Source organism: Marmota monax, unplaced genomic scaffold (genome assembly GCF_021218885.2).
Source record: "Marmota monax isolate L192 unplaced genomic scaffold, Marmota_monax_Labrador192_F-V1.1 WCK01_AAM20220418_F8-fsc00010, whole genome shotgun sequence".
Classification (NCBI taxonomy): Eukaryota; Metazoa; Chordata; class Mammalia; order Rodentia; family Sciuridae; genus Marmota; species Marmota monax.
This window is the reverse complement of record NW_026692321.1, coordinates 18,705,990-18,724,605: the sequence shown is the minus strand read 5'-3', so window position 1 is coordinate 18,724,605 and position 18,616 is coordinate 18,705,990. Positions and strand designations below refer to the sequence as shown.

General features: G+C 51.3%; 1 protein-coding gene across 6 annotated transcripts in view; it reads left to right on the top strand.

The window, feature by feature from the left end:
* Positions 1-18,616, top strand: part of Otof (otoferlin) — a 197,738-nt gene that overhangs the window by 145,914 nt on the left and 33,208 nt on the right. For 4 of the 6 annotated variants that reach the window (XM_058578425.1, XM_046441419.2, XM_058578427.1 and 1 more), the window contains exons 4-7: positions 2,184-2,283; positions 4,834-5,015; positions 16,780-16,853; positions 18,164-18,290. In XM_058578425.1, the coding sequence (XP_058434408.1) occupies positions 2,184-2,283; positions 4,834-5,015; positions 16,780-16,853; positions 18,164-18,290 (483 nt within the window). Of the gene's footprint in view, positions 1-2,183; positions 2,284-4,833; positions 5,016-10,837; positions 10,883-16,779; positions 16,854-18,163; positions 18,291-18,616 lie in introns of all 6 variants that reach the window. The other 2 variants (XM_058578424.1, XM_058578423.1) reach the window with 1 other exon arrangement.

Here is an 18,616-nt window from a genome sequence, read left to right as displayed (position 1 = left end):
TTAAATTCAGTCCTCCTGGGGTGCGGTGAATGCAGTGGAGAGTGACCTAGCAGTGGGAGCCTCCTGGAGTAGTGGGGTCCTGGTTGCCCATCACTGGTGTGTCTAACAGAGGCTCCAAAGCCTGGTCAGGGAGGTTGCTTCAGACATCAGCGCTGGACAAGCTGTCCTCTCAGGACCCTCCCAAGTCTAAGGTCTGAGACTCAGGCAAGGGAAACCCCAAAGGCACCAGAGGCTTCTCTGAGCACTTGCAGGTGAACAGCTCCTTCCTGCCCCCTGGGGGTGTCTTGTCACACTGCAGTACCTCTGCTGAACCTGGAGAACTTTATTGGCTGTTACTGGGCCTATAAAGATGGGGACAGATGTGCCTGAGTTCTAACTTGCAGCAGGTCCTGGTGGAGTGACAGTGTCCTAAAGAGCCAGTCAGCAAAGTGTGAGAGGAGGCAGGTTCTCAAGTGTGCACTGCAAGCGGCAGCATCAGTGTCACCTGGATACTCCTCAGAAATACACACACGGCGTTTCTCCAGCTGAGGAGACACCAGGATGGGACTGGGCCTTCCCTGGGGCTAGTCTAAGAAGAGGCTAGAATCCCAGTTAGGTTTTAGACTGGAGGGGTGACGGACAATTTCACCTTTAGGGAGATGGGGTCAGTTGGCAGATGGGCTCTGAGCTCTGGAGGGAAACATTTCCTATAACATGGCTGCTCCCAGCACTCCTTCTTCACACAGATGGATTCTCCACCCGCTCTTTTTTAAATCAGTGTTCATCCTCCATAGCCCTCAGGATGGTATAGACATCAAACACGTCTCATGGTTCATCTGATAGCTCACCTCACACCTCACCTCACATCTTTAGGGCCCATGTACCCTCATAGACATGCTGCCCTGGCCAGATGTGACATTAATTATGTTCCTGTCTCCTTTCTCAGCCCCACCCTCTTCCTCTCTAAACCAAGGGCAGCACAGTTGACCCCCAGGAGCCTTCCAGCTCTCACACATGGTACATGTCCCCAGGGTCTTTGTTCCTTCTACAGAAATAGGGTATGTGTTCTAACAGACCCAGATGGAAGCACCATGTGAGTTCACCTCTCTGAGGACCCTGCTCTGCCCCAGAGCAACAGGGGACAGAGCAGGGACACCCACTGTTGCTCACTAATTCAGCCAACAGATATTGAGGTCTCTGAGCATGCAGGAAATATCAAATACAGGCAGGACGTAGAAACCACCACCAGTGTGGGCGTGAGGACCTCATGATCAGTAGAGTAGAGGAAAGGGATCAGGGTGAGGGAGGAGAGGAGGGAAAGGGGAATTGCTGGGGAATTATATTGGCCAAATTGTATTGTTATATTGTGTGCATGTACAAATATGTACCAACAAATCCCACTGTTTTTTAGGACTGTAATGTAGCAATTAAAAAATATGTGGAAAAGAGAAAATACCACTCACCGTGGTTCACAGCCTAGAGGCACTGCACAAACAAGGACTAGAGCATCTCGTCCACTTGGTGAGGTAGGGGTCGTTAGCTCAGCTTAGGAGCAAACAGACTCAGAGAGTGTAGGTGAGTTCTAGGGACAGATGCCTCGCTGATGTGAGAGCTGGGTCTCAAACCCCAGGTTCTCTGACCACCAGACTGTGCTTCTAACCCCAATGCTGCATGCCTGTCCCCTGCTGTGCAGTTAGAACATGGGATTCTGCAGTGGCACAGGTCCTAGCCCTCAAGGAGCTTGGGGATTGCGGAAGAGGATAAAAGACGACGTGGTGTTGGCCATATGCAGCCTTGCCCATGGTTTAAGAGGTAGAAAGGAGGAGCTTTGTGCATCCAGCAGCCTCAGTCCTTCCCAGATACCTCCATAGGACCCCTGGAAGCTGCTCTGGAGGGTCTCAGCTGAAACCTACTCCCACGTGCCCTGGCCCCAGGCCATGAACTTTATTTATCCCAGGGTTCTGCTCCCCAGACTCTCCTGAGAAAACAGGCCTCACACATACAACCACACACACCTGTAGGGGTCACGTACCCTTCTGGACATGCTGCCCTGACCAGGTGGGCCCTGACTCCTGGGCCATTATCTCTAGCACCAGCCAAGGAGTCCTGTCTCTTTCCCAGCTTTTCATGGCCCTTGGGATGCCAGCCTTGCTCCTCACTGTGGCTTCTTGTGTGAAGCCACCATGCCTCCTTGCCATTCACAGGCTGATCGGGACTTTCCGCATGGTGCTGCAGAAGGTGGTGGAGGAGAACCACGTGGAGGTGACCGAGACTCTGATTGATGACAACAATGCTATCATCAAGGTGGGTGTGACCAGAGTCCCTGGACTTTCCCATCATAGGGAGAGGGGATCTGCTTCACTCCCTCTCCCCGATACACAGGGTGGTCTAGAGAGAGCCTGCATGGCAAGGCACGGTGGGCAGAAGAGACTGAGGACACTGGTAGAGACACTCAGTCTGGTGACTGGTGCTGAATCTGTGGCTTGGACACCCCAGACCTTCCTACAATGACAGTAGGAGATGGAAGGTGCCATTCCTTCTTCTCCTTTGAGTCCTTCCACTTGGATTCCACTTGGGAATCACTAAGGAGGTTTCTCTCATCATCCAAAGCCAGACTGAGCCCTGCTGGGCCCGGAGCCTCCACTCTGTGCATCTGACTTGGCTCCTCTCATAGGCCAGTCATTCTGGGAGGGCAGGGGCCTCATTTTTCACTCCACTTGTCATACTCCAGCCCTTCAGCCTGAGCACACGTGCCCTAGTGACACCATCCAGCACTTAACACATGTCCTAAGAAAGGAGGGGTAAAGCCCTGGCCACCCAGCCCCCAGGCTCTGTTCTCACCTGTCCCCTCCAGCTCTTCCCTGGACGCCCATGGGCAGTTGGCATGGTGGTGAGGAGCCCAGCCCCAGGTATGAATCTTGGTTAGGCCACCTGCTAACTGTAACTTAGGCAGGGAATGTGTCATCTGCAAAGTGAACAGAAGTATAGTATCTACCTCTCAGGATTGTTCTGAGGATTAAATGAGAAGACACAAGAAGTGTTTAGAATGGGAGAGCACATAGTAAGGGCTCAATAAATAAATAAAATAATACTGTTAACTGTCATTTCCTGACCTCATGTGTGCAATAGGGGCTGTACCATGGTCCCCCCATCACCTCCAAGGGTCTGCATGAAGTATGCCTCTATGTAGTAACTATTAGAAAGAACCTCAGAAGGCAGCCTCAGGACCCAGAAGGGAAGGAGCCCTTTCTGAGGAGTGCTCAGAGTGGGGCAGAAATTCCCACTGTGGCTTGGCATCTCTTGAGAACAAGGAGAACATCTGGGGCTTCTGAGCCAGGCCATTCTTAGCCAGGCCTACTCTCCCTCAGGCCAGGGTGGGCTTTTTGAAGTTTGAGGGTGGAGTCTCAGCCACCGCAGCAAGGGGAGAGGGAATGCAGAACAAGCTGTGGACACCAATGGGAATGAAAAGCTTGGAGAAAATGGCAGCCTGCGTGAAGAGAGTATAGTGTGGGAGGGGAGATGGGAAAGAACCAGGAAGTGGGCGGGAGCACAGCCACGCCTGTATTTCTAGAATGCCACCTTCAGCTGAGAGGACTTGCAGATTCTCTAGCCCATACATCATTCACCTTTTCTGCCATTTTATGGGTGGGAAAGCCGAAGTTCTGGACAGGGATGGATTCCAAAGTTAGAGAGCTGATCTACATCAGAGGCAGCTCTGAGACCCAGGGCTTCCAAATCCAGGTACCATTTCCCACTGCAACATCCTCAATCACACCAGAGAGGTCCCATGGGCTCAGGGAAAAGGACATGGTGCTTACAGTCAGGAGCCTGAACTCAAATCCCAGCTCCAGCATTTCTGAACTGGCCATAAGCATGTTGCTTACCTCCTGATTTGTTAGGCAGGGTAGGTTGAAGTGTTAGGATCAAATGAGTTCACATGGAAGCCTCTTAGCAAGACACCTAGCACCAGGAGGGATCAGAAAATATGTGCACCTTTCCCTTCCCTTGGGAAATGCAGGCTTGGCCATTAGGGGATCCAAGTGCTGAGGGAAGGCTGCCTGTCAGGATGCATGAGCAGGTCACTTCCAGAACTGTGTGGAAGGGCAACCATGTCCGGGAGGCCTCTGTTCACCCATGTAGGTTGAGGAGGGAACTGGCAGGAGTCTTCCCTATGCAGTGGGGGGCAGTTGGAGCTAGTGCCCAGGTAAGTGGCCAAAGGACACAGAGCAAGAACCCCCTCAGGATTCTCAACTGTTAAGTCTGGGCCCAAGTTTGGTGCTCTATTTTCTCCAGAGGAAAAAGCCCAGGATGACCCCAAGATCCCTTCCTCTCTAGGTAGGATGGTGAGTGTCAGAAGAGTAAAAAGACATGCTGATTCCATGCCTTTGTAGGGTGTCCAGGGCCTGGGTCCTCACCTGGAGGGCAAGCTTAGCTCATTCTGTCACATTGCCAGGCAGACCCCCTCTCAAGCCTACAGGCAGCCACAGTTCTGGGATGAGGAAGTGACCTCATCTTTGGGGACACTGAATGACACTTTCGATTAAGTACACCATGGACTCAGAGCCCACTGCCAGGCTCACCTGTTCAGGGTGGGCCCCTGATCTTGGGCACCAGAGAGGAGCAGAGTCAATGCAGTGGAATTGGGGGCCAGTTCCCTTAGAGCTGGCCGAGTCTGCAGTGTCAATCTTCCTGAGCCTCCTTTTTCTCATCTGCAAAATGGTCAGGGGGATACTTCCCCTCACCTTCCTCCAGTAAGTCGGGGTGAAGGCATTTCATGAACACCACAAAGCAGCAGAGTTCCCCGGGCGCCCGATGGTTGCCATCCCAGCTGCTCACACACCTCTCTCCCGCCAGACCAGCCTGTGTGTGGAGGTTCGATATCAGGCGACAGATGGCAAGGTGGGCTCCTGGGATGACGGAGACTTCCTGGGGGATGAGTCTCTTCAAGAGGAAGAGAAGGACAGCCAGGAGACGGATGGGCTGCTCCCTGGATCCCGCCCCAGCTCCCGGCCACCAGGCGAGAGGAGCTTCCGGAGGTAACAGGTTGGGCCCCTCCAGCTACCCACTGCCCCCAAAGACATGGGGAGGAAGCCTGATCCCACTGGAAGGCCCCCAGGCCTGTCCGAGCTCAGAGTGCAGGCTGAGTTGCTGCAGAAACATACGAAACGGGCAGAGGTGTTGGCAAGGTGCCTCACCTGCACCCTCAAGAGCCCACGGGGGAGGCAGCGGGGACTCAGGTAGGGATCCCACAGGGATCAGAGGGCTCTCTCAGGGTTAAGCTCTAACATGAGGGGAAGGGGCTGGACCTCCTACTCCTCGGGGAATGTGAGAAGGAACAAGGAGGCCTTGGCCTTTCTAGTCCAAGACCCAGCAGGGCCAACCAAGCCCAGACAGCCTGGCCTGCACCCTGGCCCAGTGAAGACACCCTAGAAAGGGAGGCCTCTTCCTGCCAACAGTCCTGCTTGAGACCCAGCCTCTCTGCTAAGAATGTGTCTAAGTGGGCTGGGACTGTAGCTCAGTGGTAGAGAACTTGTCTCTCCATGTGTGAGGCCCTGGGTTCCATCCTCATCACCACATAAAAATAAATAAATAAAAATGAAGATATTGTGTCCATAAACAACTAAAAAAAAAAAAAAAAGAATGAGTCCAAGCAGGCATGGTAGCACACATCTGTAATCCCAGCAGCTCTAGAGGCTGAGGGAGTAGGATCAGAAGTTTGAGGCCAGCCTGGGCAACTTAGCAAGACCCTGTCTCAAAATAAAAAATAAAGGGCTGAAGATGTAACTCTGTGGAAAAGCCCCCATAGGTCCAGTACTCCCACCCACCCAAGAAAAAGAGTCCTGGCACTTCTGTGGCCAGAATACATCCCTGCAAAAGTCCTGCCACCTACAGACGACAGGGAGCTGTGTCATTCCGCAGGCGTCCCATGAGCTGCTCACATGCACTATTTTTTTCAATAAAGGAAATGCCATTGCATTACTCCCCGAGCCCAGAGAGGCCAGATCGAGGCTAGGCTAGCGAGATGGCCACGGGTTCCCGGATGGCTGGAAACGGTGTGTGAAATGCCCATAAGCCTAAAGGATCAGGCTGTGTGAGAGCAAGGATCCTCCAGGTTCAGTCTCTGTGCTGGGAAAACACACACACACACACACACACACACACACGTCCCCAACTTGTGCAATGGAATTGATTCGCTTCTATTAGGAAATATGTTTTCCTTCTTCACACTTGAACTGTTCCACACTTCTTTACCCCTCCATCCCCACCACACACACAAGCTTAAGAAACCTTGAGACTGTCTACATTGGGCCAGCCATGGTCCCCCTCAGTCTCTAAGCCTAAGTGCCAACTCTGCCTCTTACTAGCCATGTGGCCCTGGGCAAGTCACACAACCTTTTTGACCCTGTCCTTTCAACTTTAAAATAGGAAGAGCCATGCAAACCCCAGCCCCGTTGTCAGGAGAGCCAAGGGGACCCTCCAGAATGAGTTGTGATCAAGGAGCCAAGTACTGCCAGGGAGGGGTTGGTGACAATAGGTTCTTTGTCCTGGACCATGCAAAGGATCAGGAATGGAGTTAGAATGCTGAGGGGAGGAGCCGAGACCCAGTAGGGCCGAGGAGCTGCTGACACTTGACTACCACCTGGTCCCCATCCACCGACTCCCCTCAAGAAAGAGCTGAGCAGGGCTGGTTCAGAGACTGCAGGAGGCCTCTAAGAAAGGGCTTTATCAGGACATGATTGGAAGCATAGGAGGGCCATCAGTTGTAGGGACAGGAGTGCTGACCTGAATCACGAGAGCTACATTCCATCATGACTCTGCCACTCCCCAGCTAAGTGACTCTGGGTATGTCACCAACCCCTCAGAACAGTAGTAAGCATGAGTTCAGCAGATTGGCAACCTGGGCCCTCAACTCTGACATCCTGAGGGACCCAGGATGCTCTGGATCCTGTAGGTAGCATCCATGGGAAGCAGCTCTCCTGGGAGCTCCTGGTGGCCAAGGGCTGGCTCTATAGGTGGCTATAGCACAGGTAATGCCAAGCCAGTCCTACAGAAGGGGGCCTAGAAAAAACAAGATGTAACTTAGTTCTGAGACCTCCAGAGAGTTCTGGGCACCAAGGACATAGAGCTAGAGGGCTCCTCCCACCCTTCCCCTCAGCACAGCCCGCCATTCCCTCCCCGCCCCCACCTTCACATGGCTACTCCCAGGAAGCAGCAGCAGGCTGAGGGGTTTCATCCCAGCCACTGGGAACTGAGCAAGGGTGACAGCATCTGCCAGAGCTTCTTGTCTTCCAGGTGCCACCACCCTGATTGGAGGGCAGGTGAGAGCACACACTTCCCTGGCCTGCCATGGGGGCTGCCAGTCCAGGCCTGAGAGCACCATGGGGTAGGCTATTGTCACCACACCCTGTCTCCAGGCCTTGCAGTCAACCCCCAACCCAGCCACTGCCTGTGAACCCTCTGCTCCCACAGTTCCACCTCTCCTAGGCCCAGCTCAGTGGCATGACCTCTGATCTATTCTGCCCACATCTCTAGTCCCTGCCTCCAATCAGGGGCCTCTGGTTCCTGTCGGCTCTCGTAAAACTCTCCCAGGAGGCAGAATCCTGCCAGGATACAGTGCAGTACAACGAGAGCCTCCCAGCTCTGTTGCTGGAGCCCATCTTCCCATCTGTAAGATGGGCTCCCCGACGCCCATGGGAGTGTTGGGAGAAGTAGAGGTAATCATGTGGCCACCATGGTGCCTGGCAGGTGACAGGTGCTCAGGCAGCACTCATTTTCTTCCTCTTCAGGCTCCACATTACCCTGACCCCAAATGAGCAAGCAGCACCTTTTGGTCCAAGTCCCTTCTCAGTGCTGACACGCTATAGCAAGGGCTCTTTGAATATTGTCCACACAGGAGATTCGATCCCCTGGGCAGAGGCAGGAGTCTCATTTACCCCACTTCCACAGCTCTCAGTGTTGCAGGGAAGGAACAAAGTACTAACCTCACAAGCCCTCTGCTTTTAGGAGCACAAAAACAGGATTCAGACGCTGCATGTTGGCACACATTGCCTCAGTCTCTGGAAAGACAGGCGACTTTGGCCCCAAAGACACAAAAATACCCATGTGTTTACACACATTCACATGCATACACTTTACGTGACACCAGGGAGTGGCACACGGCGCTGGATGCTGACCTCTGTTGTGACTCTGTCTCTTAGAATAAAGAAAGGAGCCTCAGCTTTAATCTTGCCTGGACATTTTCTCCAGATTCCCTATATTCTGAAATATTTGCCCCTTCTCATATTCTACCTGCTCTAGTCCTCCAACCCTCCATTACCTGGGGCCTCCTTCTAGGCTGCTCTCTGCGGAGTCTCATTTGGGAGGAGGAATGACAGGAGGTGTTCTTTTTATCCACCTATGGACATTCTTCCACTCCAGTGGAGATCTGTAGAAGCCAAGGACCTACCCGTCATGTCTGGGACAGAATGACACGTCATTCTTTAAAATACAAAAATGAGACAGGCATTGGCAGCCAGGCATGTGTGGAAGGCCAGGGACCATGAGAGAGGTACACAGCTATGTGCAGGGTTGAGTATGGCAGGTGTGTAGAGGTGCAGTACACCCTGCCTCGCCCTCAGTGTTCCTTTATCAGTGCCTTCCACGCCCAGAGAGCTAGAAGAGCCTTCCCTGCATCCCTTCACCAGGCTGGCTCCAGACCTACAACAGCTCCAGAGGAGCCAGGATCAATCAGCCAGTCATGCCAGGATCACGGGTGAATGGGGCTCAGGAGATTCCTCTCCAACCCCACTGCTCCACCTGATGTTTGGGCCACCCCCAGCCCAAGACCTAGTGAGGCCTAGCACCGTGAAGTACTTGGGGCCTAGTAAGTACTAGAATCCCCCACAGGGTCTCCATGTTGATCCTGCTCTTCTGTGACTGCTTTTAACAATGAAAAGAGGGATGGGATGGGGATGGGGCTTAAAGAAGAGGTAGAGTTGAACTAAGGCTGAGTGCCAGACTCACACAGAGAATGCTAGAATGCTGGCTGAGGAACAGAACTTACCCAATCAGGAAGGGACACCAAAACCACCATGTGGACTGCAGGAGGGAGTTTGAGTTCACCCAGGGCTTCCCGGCACAAATGGAACATGAAGTCACGGTTTGCTGGCTAACTGATAAGGGCAGCCTGAGCCTCTGCAAGCTCATGTGGAAATACACAAGAAGAATGTCCACTTCACAAGACAGATTAACTATGGCAGAGCCTGCTGCTAATGTTGATAGCAGCAGTGGTTGTGGTAAAATCACAAAAGTGTTCCTTCTTCAAAGAAAGACATAGCCCTTTCCCTTCTCCATTTCCTCACTCAGGGAGTATGGGCCTGTGTGTGTTCCCTTTGTTGGGTCTGAGGCCTGGAATAGGTAAGGAGGAGAGAGGAACAGAAATTCCCCACTGTAGTGGTTTTATCTCTGTAGTTTTAGAGCAAAGACCAAAATAAAAGAGAAAAGCCTCAATGCCTGTTGTTCAGCACACTGAGTCCACCTTCCTCTTGCCCGCTCCCCAGTGTTGGACCTCCCCTCCTGGTTCCTCTGTTGCAAGGGGTTGACAGATTTTCCAGGGTCACAGCATTCTTTAAAATACAAAAATGAGACAGGCACAATAGCATACTCCTATGATCCTAGGGAGGATGAGGCATGAGAATCCCAAGTTTGATGCCAGCCTATACAACTCATTTTGAGGCCCTGTCTCAAAATAAAATAAGGACTGGGGTGTAACTCGGTGTTAGAGGGCCCCAGGGTTCAATCACCAGTACGGGGTGGGGGTGGGGGAATGCACCTCTTCCTCAGAAGCTCAAATAGCAACTCAGAGAAAAGCTACTCTCCTTGGATTAATGTGAAGATGGAGATCAGCAAATTTCCCATTGAGCAATGGCTCACTGGAGCCCCTGCTCCCTTGAGCAAGCCCTAGCAGCCTTCAGAGGCCCTTGTGGGTACCCATAACAACCAGACTCCAGACCAGTCAGGTTGGGCCAGCACAGGGCTTCTGAGACAGTGTCCCCACTCCACAGTGAGCTCTTCTCTACTCAGTAGTCTCAGCTGACTGTGGCAGCCAGAGACCTGGCTAATATTGACCTCTCTGAATTACAAACTGATCTGCTTGCGTGGTTAGCCAGCTAGTGCAGGACATTGACCGAGTGTCTGGAGGTCTCCTGAGACTGAGCTGTCAGGGTGTGTGATCAGGTCTACCAGGGCAAAGTCTGTGTCAGGACAGTATGTGAGAAGGGGGAAAATCTGCTAATGGTTATTTGCTTTCTCTCCTTCATCTTCACTGAGGAAGCATTGACAGGAATATTCCAGAAGCATTGCTAGAAGCCTCCCTAAAGGAACACCATTCTTCCACTGCTCTGAGCCCTGGAGTAGTAGCCTACTAATTGCCCCCATCCCACCTTTCTTCTCAAAGGCCAGATGTCCTCCTAACACACCCCAATACCCTTAACCCTCTTGAAGAAGGTTCAGTCCACTATTTCCCTGAAGGACCCCATTGCCTGGGAGCTCAGGATGAAGGAAGGAGGTGGGGGAAGAGCAGGCCCTGGAGAACCTGCAACCCGCTTTCCATAATCACCAGCCTGTAGCCTGGGGTAGAAGGGATTGGCTGGTACCCAGGCCCTTCCCCTCTCTCCAAGGCAAAGCTGAGGGCCATGTGATCCCTGCCCAGCACATTTTGGTTTGTTATAAGCAAAAGCTGTGGGTGAGGGTCTGTGGGACAAGGAGGACCCTAGGGAGTGTGGAGGTCCACAGGGCCAGGGGCTAAGACTGCAAGTGTCTCTGGTCCACATCCTCTCACTTGCATCCCCTTGTCTCCTTATTTCTTCTCCCTACTCAGCAAAGGCAGAGAGAAGACCAAGGGAGGCAGAGATGGCGAGCACAAGTAGGTGTCCCAGGCCAGGGCAGAGCTGGTGGGTGCCAGCTCCTAACCACAGGGCTGCCGAGGGCGGGATGGGCCCATCTGAGGGTGCTTAGGCATGGGCTGTCCTGGTGCAGCCAGCATGGGAGCATGCAGGGCGAGGGAGGTCAGTCCATGGACCATGGAGGGGGGTGAGGAAAAGTGGGGGGGAGGATGGGGTGGGCAGGTGTCCAGGCCTTCCGGTTTCTACTCTTGGTTCTTGGGGGTGACCCCATCACCTTTCAAAAGTGTCCTGTTCTTTGCCCATATTTCAGTTCACTTGCCACTCCTGTGAGTCAGGCCTTTAAGCTTCCCTGCGAGGGAAGGTGAGGCTTGAGGCAAAGGATGGGATGCAAAAGAAGCCACTAGTCATCCCCACACACACTGCTGCCAGTCTAGCCAGGGCTGGGCAGTTGGACAGATAGCAGTGGAGGCCCAAGGAGGACAGGCTCTGGGCACTGGGTGACTGTAAGGTGTGCCAGAGCATGATACCCAGAAAGCTAAGGAGAAATGACCACTCTCTGGTGGCCTCACAATCTCCACTCCCCAAAGGGGAAAGAGACATGAGGACTGTCTGGGAGATGAAGGAGAAGGGCAGGGCCAGCCATCTGGGTCTGTCAAGGCAGGAGGCCTGAGGTTACCTTGGGCTCGTGGGCTCCCCCAGAGGCACATTGTCACTTGGAGACAAGCATCACAAGGCAAATTCACAAGGGCAGTAATAGTCAGGGCACTGGAGGGGACCTCTGGCCAACTCCCTTTTTTACAGATAACAAATCTGAGTTTCAGGAGATAGGGACAGAGATGGAACTAACATACAGGGAGTCCCACCCCCTCCCCCACCCCCAGAGCTCACCATGGACCCAAGAAGTTTAGAGCACTTGACTATAGTTAATTAAATCTCCAGATACACCAATGAGGTTGAAAAGCCAGGACCATGATCATTATCTTCTAGATAGGGAAACTGAGCCCCAGAGATTTTCCCAGAACTGTCATTCCAATAAGTTAAAAATTAGTACATGTGGGGATACCATGGAAATGCCACCATTGTGTGTCTAGAGTTCTGCACTGATGGGCGCTGTGCCTGGGGCGCCTGTTGACATCAAGATCCCAAGGAACTCATAGCCTCTCCCATGCTTTACCATAAGTACCCTGAGTTCCCATCACGCCTGTAACCCACAAGCAACAGCTATGATGACACAGCATTAAGGCTACAGTGATGGAGGCAACCACACCACATGGGGATGGCTCCACCGGCTCCACCCAGGGACACGAGGGTTGTAAGAGTTTGCTGAAGCCTCAGGCAGAGCGCATGGCAAGGCTTAGAGAGGAAACCAGGGAGCTGAACTCCAGGGCAAATGGGAGATGACAGGAATGCTGAAGGGGAGTTCCTCCTAGAGAAAGGCCTCAGGGATTCTTAGATTTCAAAGGTTATATATGAGACATAAGTCACCCGTCTACCCAGGGCTCTGTGTGAGATCGCAATGCCCTTCTTGATGTCCAGTTCCACAGTCTGTCCTGGTAGAGGGCCCATAATATGCTCTGGTTCCCTAGCCAGCTCTTTGCCATCTCCCATTATCATATGAGATAAAGCAAACCAGCATGTATTATTATTTTAATGTGGAGCATAATAAGACTAAGGAAGAGTAGGGAAATGGGATTTCTAAGAGAGTAAACAAATCAAGGCTCTGGCCTGGGAAGAGAAGAGCCTGCAGTCTCTGAAAGGAGATGGTGCGGCAAAGCTGGTTAGTTTTTATCTACGCTGAGGGGAAATAAATGGTAATAGATGTAAGCTGCAGTAGGGGAAATTCAAGATTCGATCCACAAAAGAAGGTCTGCTCACTGGGATAAGTCACTTTGGGAAGATGGAAAATGTATTTCCATGATGCTGTTTGCTTAAGTTTTGTATAATAGTAAACACATGAGGAGCACTGAGGACCCCTAGCACTCCTGGGGTCAGGATAAGTTCCTGTGGGTCTCTCAAGAACCGGTGCAACTGGTGCAAACAGGTCAGTTTAGAGACGAGTGGTTCTGGGTGAAGGATCCTCCTATCCTCCTGCATAGGAAGCTATATGCAAAACTAAATGAAATTCAACACACTTTCAAAGACATCTTCAATGATTGCAGAACCCAATTAGATGAAATGTAGAATTATGAAATTTACTGTACTTGGGGCATGGAAAATAAAGGAAATAAAGCCATCAAGGGCGCTTAGAAACATGTCCCCAAGTTTTTAAAACCTTGTTGCTTACACGGTGCAAAGAAGCATCACAGACCCCGCTTCTCTTACATAGGAGTTTGTTTTTATCCCAGTTACCTAAGGCCTGGCAATTCCCTGGCAATTCCAGTTGAAGCCAATCGTGGGGCACAAGCCCTGGGCTGTGAGAAATCACCAGATCCATAAATGAAGAGTTTACAGTGAGTGCACTAATTTTAAAATATTTCCTCTAGAGAGAATTCTAGATATATCATTCTAACTGTGGCGAACCCAGCCATGGGGAACAAATGTGAGTAGAAATCTTCAGAGCATCCTAAGAGGCCACCCTCCCTCTGCTCCTATTTCTCAAGTTTAATGTGCCCATGAATAAGGAGCCACTTGATTACAAAGTAGTTTTTCACTGAGTTGATTATTGGCTTCTTTGTCTGTTTCTTACCACATTCTATCTTCAATGATTGCAGAACCCAATTAGATGAAATGTAGAATTTTAATTTTAAAATTTTTTATAAGTTTCAGGACAACAGAAACAAAAAAATACATATTTTAAAGGAGTCTTTACGACAAGTGGATACTCTTCAAAAATCCCTGATTAAGTTAACATTTATTTTTTAAAAAATCTCCTTTACCTTTGCCAAGAGAGCCCAGCACATTGCTTGCTAGGAACTGGTGCTGGTATAAGGCAGGAAGGGCTTTTCCTGTAGTGAACTTCTGATATGTCAGCAATCAGAAAACTACAAAGGCAGTGGCAATGACATCATACTCTATTGCCCATGGTCACTGATGACCAAGTCTAGAAGAAACCAGCAGAGGCACAGATCCTCTGGAAATTACATCTATCGGACACATTTACACATTTTTCATCAAGAGACAAGCATGTCATTTTGAGACATTCCCAGAATACTATCAGTGAACTTCAGATGGTTAAATAATATAGAACTGGGAAGGAGGGGTTTCTCTCTTGAATTGCTTCAGGGTGTGGTAGAGATTTTTGGATAACTATAGTTTTTTAAAAAGTCTCAATCTTACTTCCAATGATGTTTGTTTTAAAAAATAAAGTGACTTTCTAATTCAAAGGGTGGGGGGCAGTGGGTGGGCACATGGGATCAGCATCAGAAAGCCACCATGGTGGCTGCAGTAGTGGTGGTGCCTGGCCATTCCTCTGGGCCTCAGGCAGAAGAGCCAGATCTGTCCCAGGATGCTGGGCAGCTGGCTTCTCCAAGTGGGGCTTCTTCTGGTCCAACTTGGATCACTTGGATCTGCTGTCCCAGAACACTTGCCCCTGGGAGTGGAGGGCCCCTTGACTGGAGCAGACGATGATGATGATGACACTGTGCAGCTCACACATGGAGTGAGGATTCTAAGAATGGCCCAGTCTAGGAATGGCTAAGACAAGATTGTACAAGGGCAAAGACTGAACCTCCAGGAGACTCCTGGGTGATTCAAGAGAGAAGTCGATGAACAGTGAAGCTGGGCAGAAAGGAGTCCCAAACACAGAGACAGGAAGGGACAGGTGGGGAAGACATGCAGTAGAGTGAGGTCCACACTAGTCAAGCTTCCTAAAGCCGGGCCTGTTGCAGAGGTCAGCATATAGCTGGCACCCTGCCCCCAAAGGGGTGAGATACCACAGGATGCTTGTGGGTAGGTCAAACGCATGGCCCCTTTGCCTGCTACCATGCCATTGTTTCTGATGGGTTTATTGATCTGCCCAATGCTATGTTACCAGCAACTTAACAAATACAGCTTTCTCTTTCCAAATGTGTTGATGCTTGGGTTGTTTTTGAATGAGCCCCTTCTATGTGGGACTCTTCATAGACGACAACCCAATCTGCAAATTGTGCTGGCACAATTGCCATGGCAACAGGCCCTGGAATCTTTTTGCCAAAGTCCCCATGGTTAGGATGGGATTCACACTCAGAATAGCTCCAAGCATTCAAGCCAGCACAAAGTGAATATACTGCCACTAGGAGACAGGAGCTTTGTATTTCAAACCCAAGTCTGCCACTTATGTGGGACAATGAAGTCATTTTCATCTCTCTGAGCCTCAGCTTTTCCTTGGATAAATAAGAAGTATATGTCTTTCACAGGATTCTTAGGAATATGAAATGAGCAAACATCTGGAAGAGCCTTTGGCCCACAGTAGTTGCTCAAGAAAAGTTTTATACTTTTGTTTATAAGTTATATACTATGGATTGGCCACTTTGTGTGTTTTACAGGTATGCGTGTATAACTTACTCTCTTAATGTTACAGTTTAAGATAATCCCAAAGACATCAGCTTCCTTTCATAGAGCCCCTTTCTTCACATTGTTATTCCCTAAACAATAGGATACTGTCAAGGGGAGACATACCACTGTCGCTTCAGCCTTCTTCTATCCTTCTTTATGAACATGTTAGTAAGCTGATGTCATGTGAAAGGGGTGGTTTTGATTGCCTCTCAGGGGATACAGACATGCCTTGCCTAGTATCTGAATAGTAAAGAAAATCCTGGGTTTAAGATAGAGCCAGGTTTGGGAAATAAGATTGGCTTATCTGGGGTTGAGGAACTTGAGATTTCTAGGACATTTCTAAAAGAACAGAAAAGTTCTCTCCAACCTCACATTATACAGCATAAAGAGCAGGGATGTGGGGGCTTAAAAACTGTCAAGCCTCCACAGGGAGATGCAGACACAAAGATGGTGGGCTCTGTAATAAGCCAGTCAGGGGTGGGCCTGCTCCTTTCCCCAGTGAGGCCTAAAGGATGACAGCCACACCCAGGAGGAGGAGAAGGGGAAGTACAGAGAGTCAGGTGTCCCGCTCATGTAATATGGATGGGGTAATGGAATACTACACCTTACCCCCTGCCGATCCTACTGCTGGTCCCTCCTGGCTCCAAGGACCTCCGGCTCAGCTACAGGGACATCACTGAAGGGCAGTGAGGACTCCTGTCCTCTTCCCTCAGCCACCCCCCCTGACTACAAAGCCTTTCACCTCTGGGGCACAAGGCCACACCAAGCCAGAAAAAGAGGTAGGAACCATGGAGCTGCCATAAGTTCCTGGGGGTGGGGAAAGGGTTTCTGAAAGAGAAGAGACAGGCAGAAGAGGCAAAAGCCTTGAAGAGGGATGGGAAAGGGCAGTCTCCTCTTCGCTGGGACCAGGGAGAATCCCAGGCCACGGAGAGGCTGGGGAACTGCAAAGCAGGCATGGGGCACCTGGGCCATCTGAGAACTGAACGGCTGGTTTCTCCCAGCCCCCTGAGCCCTGCCCTTCTGTTCTGATACTATGTCTCTGATCATCTGGCTTGCTTTCCAACCAGCTAGGGTGGGATGCAGGGACAGGGAGGATGAGCTTGGGGACCTTGCAGAGCTCGGGAGCTCTGAGAAGACTGGATTGAGGGGGTGAAGAGGCGCTCTAGGTAACACCTCCTTCCAGCTCCAGGCCACCTTAGCTGGGCCCGCCCCCCTCCCTGGCCCCAAGGACAGGGGGTGGGGTTTCCCTCTGCCCCACTTCCCTTGTGGCTCCCAATTTGGGAAGTAAGACCCCCCCCCATATATCTTGGGACCAGCAGCTGAGGGGCCGGGGAACTCATCACCCTTCCTCTCCGTGTCCCAACCGCGGCTGGCTCTTGGGTGTTGGTGTGTTTTCCTCTGTGCGTCCATCTCCCTCCACCTCATTCTGGCGGCCCCCTCACAGAGCCGGGAGGAGCGTGTTCTCTGCCATGAAGCTCGGCAAGAACCGGCCCCACAAGGAGGACCCCCAAAGACAAGGTAAGACACCTGGCCCCGACGGTGGCTCGTCCTGACCTCTCGCAACCACTTTTTTCGCACGTGATCACATCAAACCCCGCCCCCTGGGCAGGTCCCAAACAGGACTTTCTGGGATTGGTTCAACCAGAGCCACCTGGGCGGGGTCTGGCCTCCCATTGGCTGGCCGGAGCCAGGCCCCGCCCTGAGAGCCCAGGTGCTCTAGGGATGGGTGCTCCAGGGGTCGGGGTGGGCACTGCCCTTTGGCACCACCACTAGTCTGGAATTGGGCAGATAACCCTCTTCTGGATGGAGGTTTCCTGTCCTCCCTTCTCCCTATCCTTTGTTCTTTACACCACCCAGGGATTTTTAATCGGAGGGAATAAATAGCAGGAAAAAGTTTTTAGCCAATTCTTTTGTGGGGTGGGGGGAACCAGAGTCCCAGGAGTGCTTATTCAATGGAAGAAGTCACCGTCCTCTCACCAGGCTGCAGCCTGGCCTCAGCCAACTGGCAGGTCCTGGCAGGCCGGAGTGGCCTGTGGCACTAGTCCCTCAGGGAGAATGCTGCTGGGGAAGGGGAGGACAGATGTCCAACACGAGGAAAGGAGGACAGACAGAAGAGGAGAAATGTGGTGAAGAGGAGAGCTGGGTGGGAACCACCTGCCCTTCACGTACCCACTCTCAGTCTCCTGGCCACCATCTCCAGCATTTTCTCTGTGGCCCACTGGTCCCCCTAATCTCTGTCCTTACCTCTTGCTACATGCCAGTTACTGCTGTGCCTTCTCCTTAGATTGAGAGTGCTACTGCTGGCTGAGGCCCACACTCACCACCTTTGGGTAGCTTTTCGGGGTTGTCATTTCTTCATATCAATGGATTAATACACACCAGTACAGGGCTAGGTCCTGAATTTCATCAACTATTTTGCATGGATAAGATACCTCGGAAACCTCAGTTTTCCCATCTATGACATGAATATAATGCCTACCTTGACAGGTGTTCCCTATAAAGATTAGAGATCCATGTGTAAAGTGCCTGGCATGTGCCTGGCATTTAGTAACCACCCAATTAAAGGTAGCAGTTGTTATCCATGTAAGTATGGATTCTTTATTCCCTACCTTCTTCCACTTTAGTAAATAGTGTTTAATGAAAGAGTTACATTCAACTAAAATAAAAAAGAAAATAAGACCAAATATAGTTTCAAAAATAAAAGACCAAGATTGGGTAGAAAATACTGCAAGTATACACTGTCCCATTCAAAGCAGATGCTACCAAGTAAACCTTAAATTTGATTCTTAGCTTTGCCACCCACCTAACCAGCCCTTCTTCTTCCCCAGATGAACCAGCGGTGCTGGAGATGGAGGACCTTGACGACTTGGCCATTCGACTGGGGGATGGGCTGGATCCTGACTCAGTGTCTCTAGCCTCAGTCACTGCTCTCACCACCAATGTCTCCAACAAGCGGTGAGTTGGCATGAACCCAGCATCCCCAACTGTCTCCACTGTACCAGGAAGGATCTCAGTTGCCAGGTTCAGAACTTGTGTGGAGAAGAATCAGGCCCCATGGACTGTTCTTTCCTGGCCCCTCCCCTTCTTCTTTTCCCTGGGTGTCCCTCTCACCCCTTCCCTGCACAAGCAGAATGCAGCTGCTGCATCCTGTTCCCAAGCCATTGAACACCTCCAGGCCAGGGAAGGCATGGAGCTGCCAGCCCTCATTTCAGCCTGGTGGCCTCATGTCTGGCCCCTGTTAATTCTGTCTTTGGTTAGTCCTCTCCTATGGGGACCTCTGA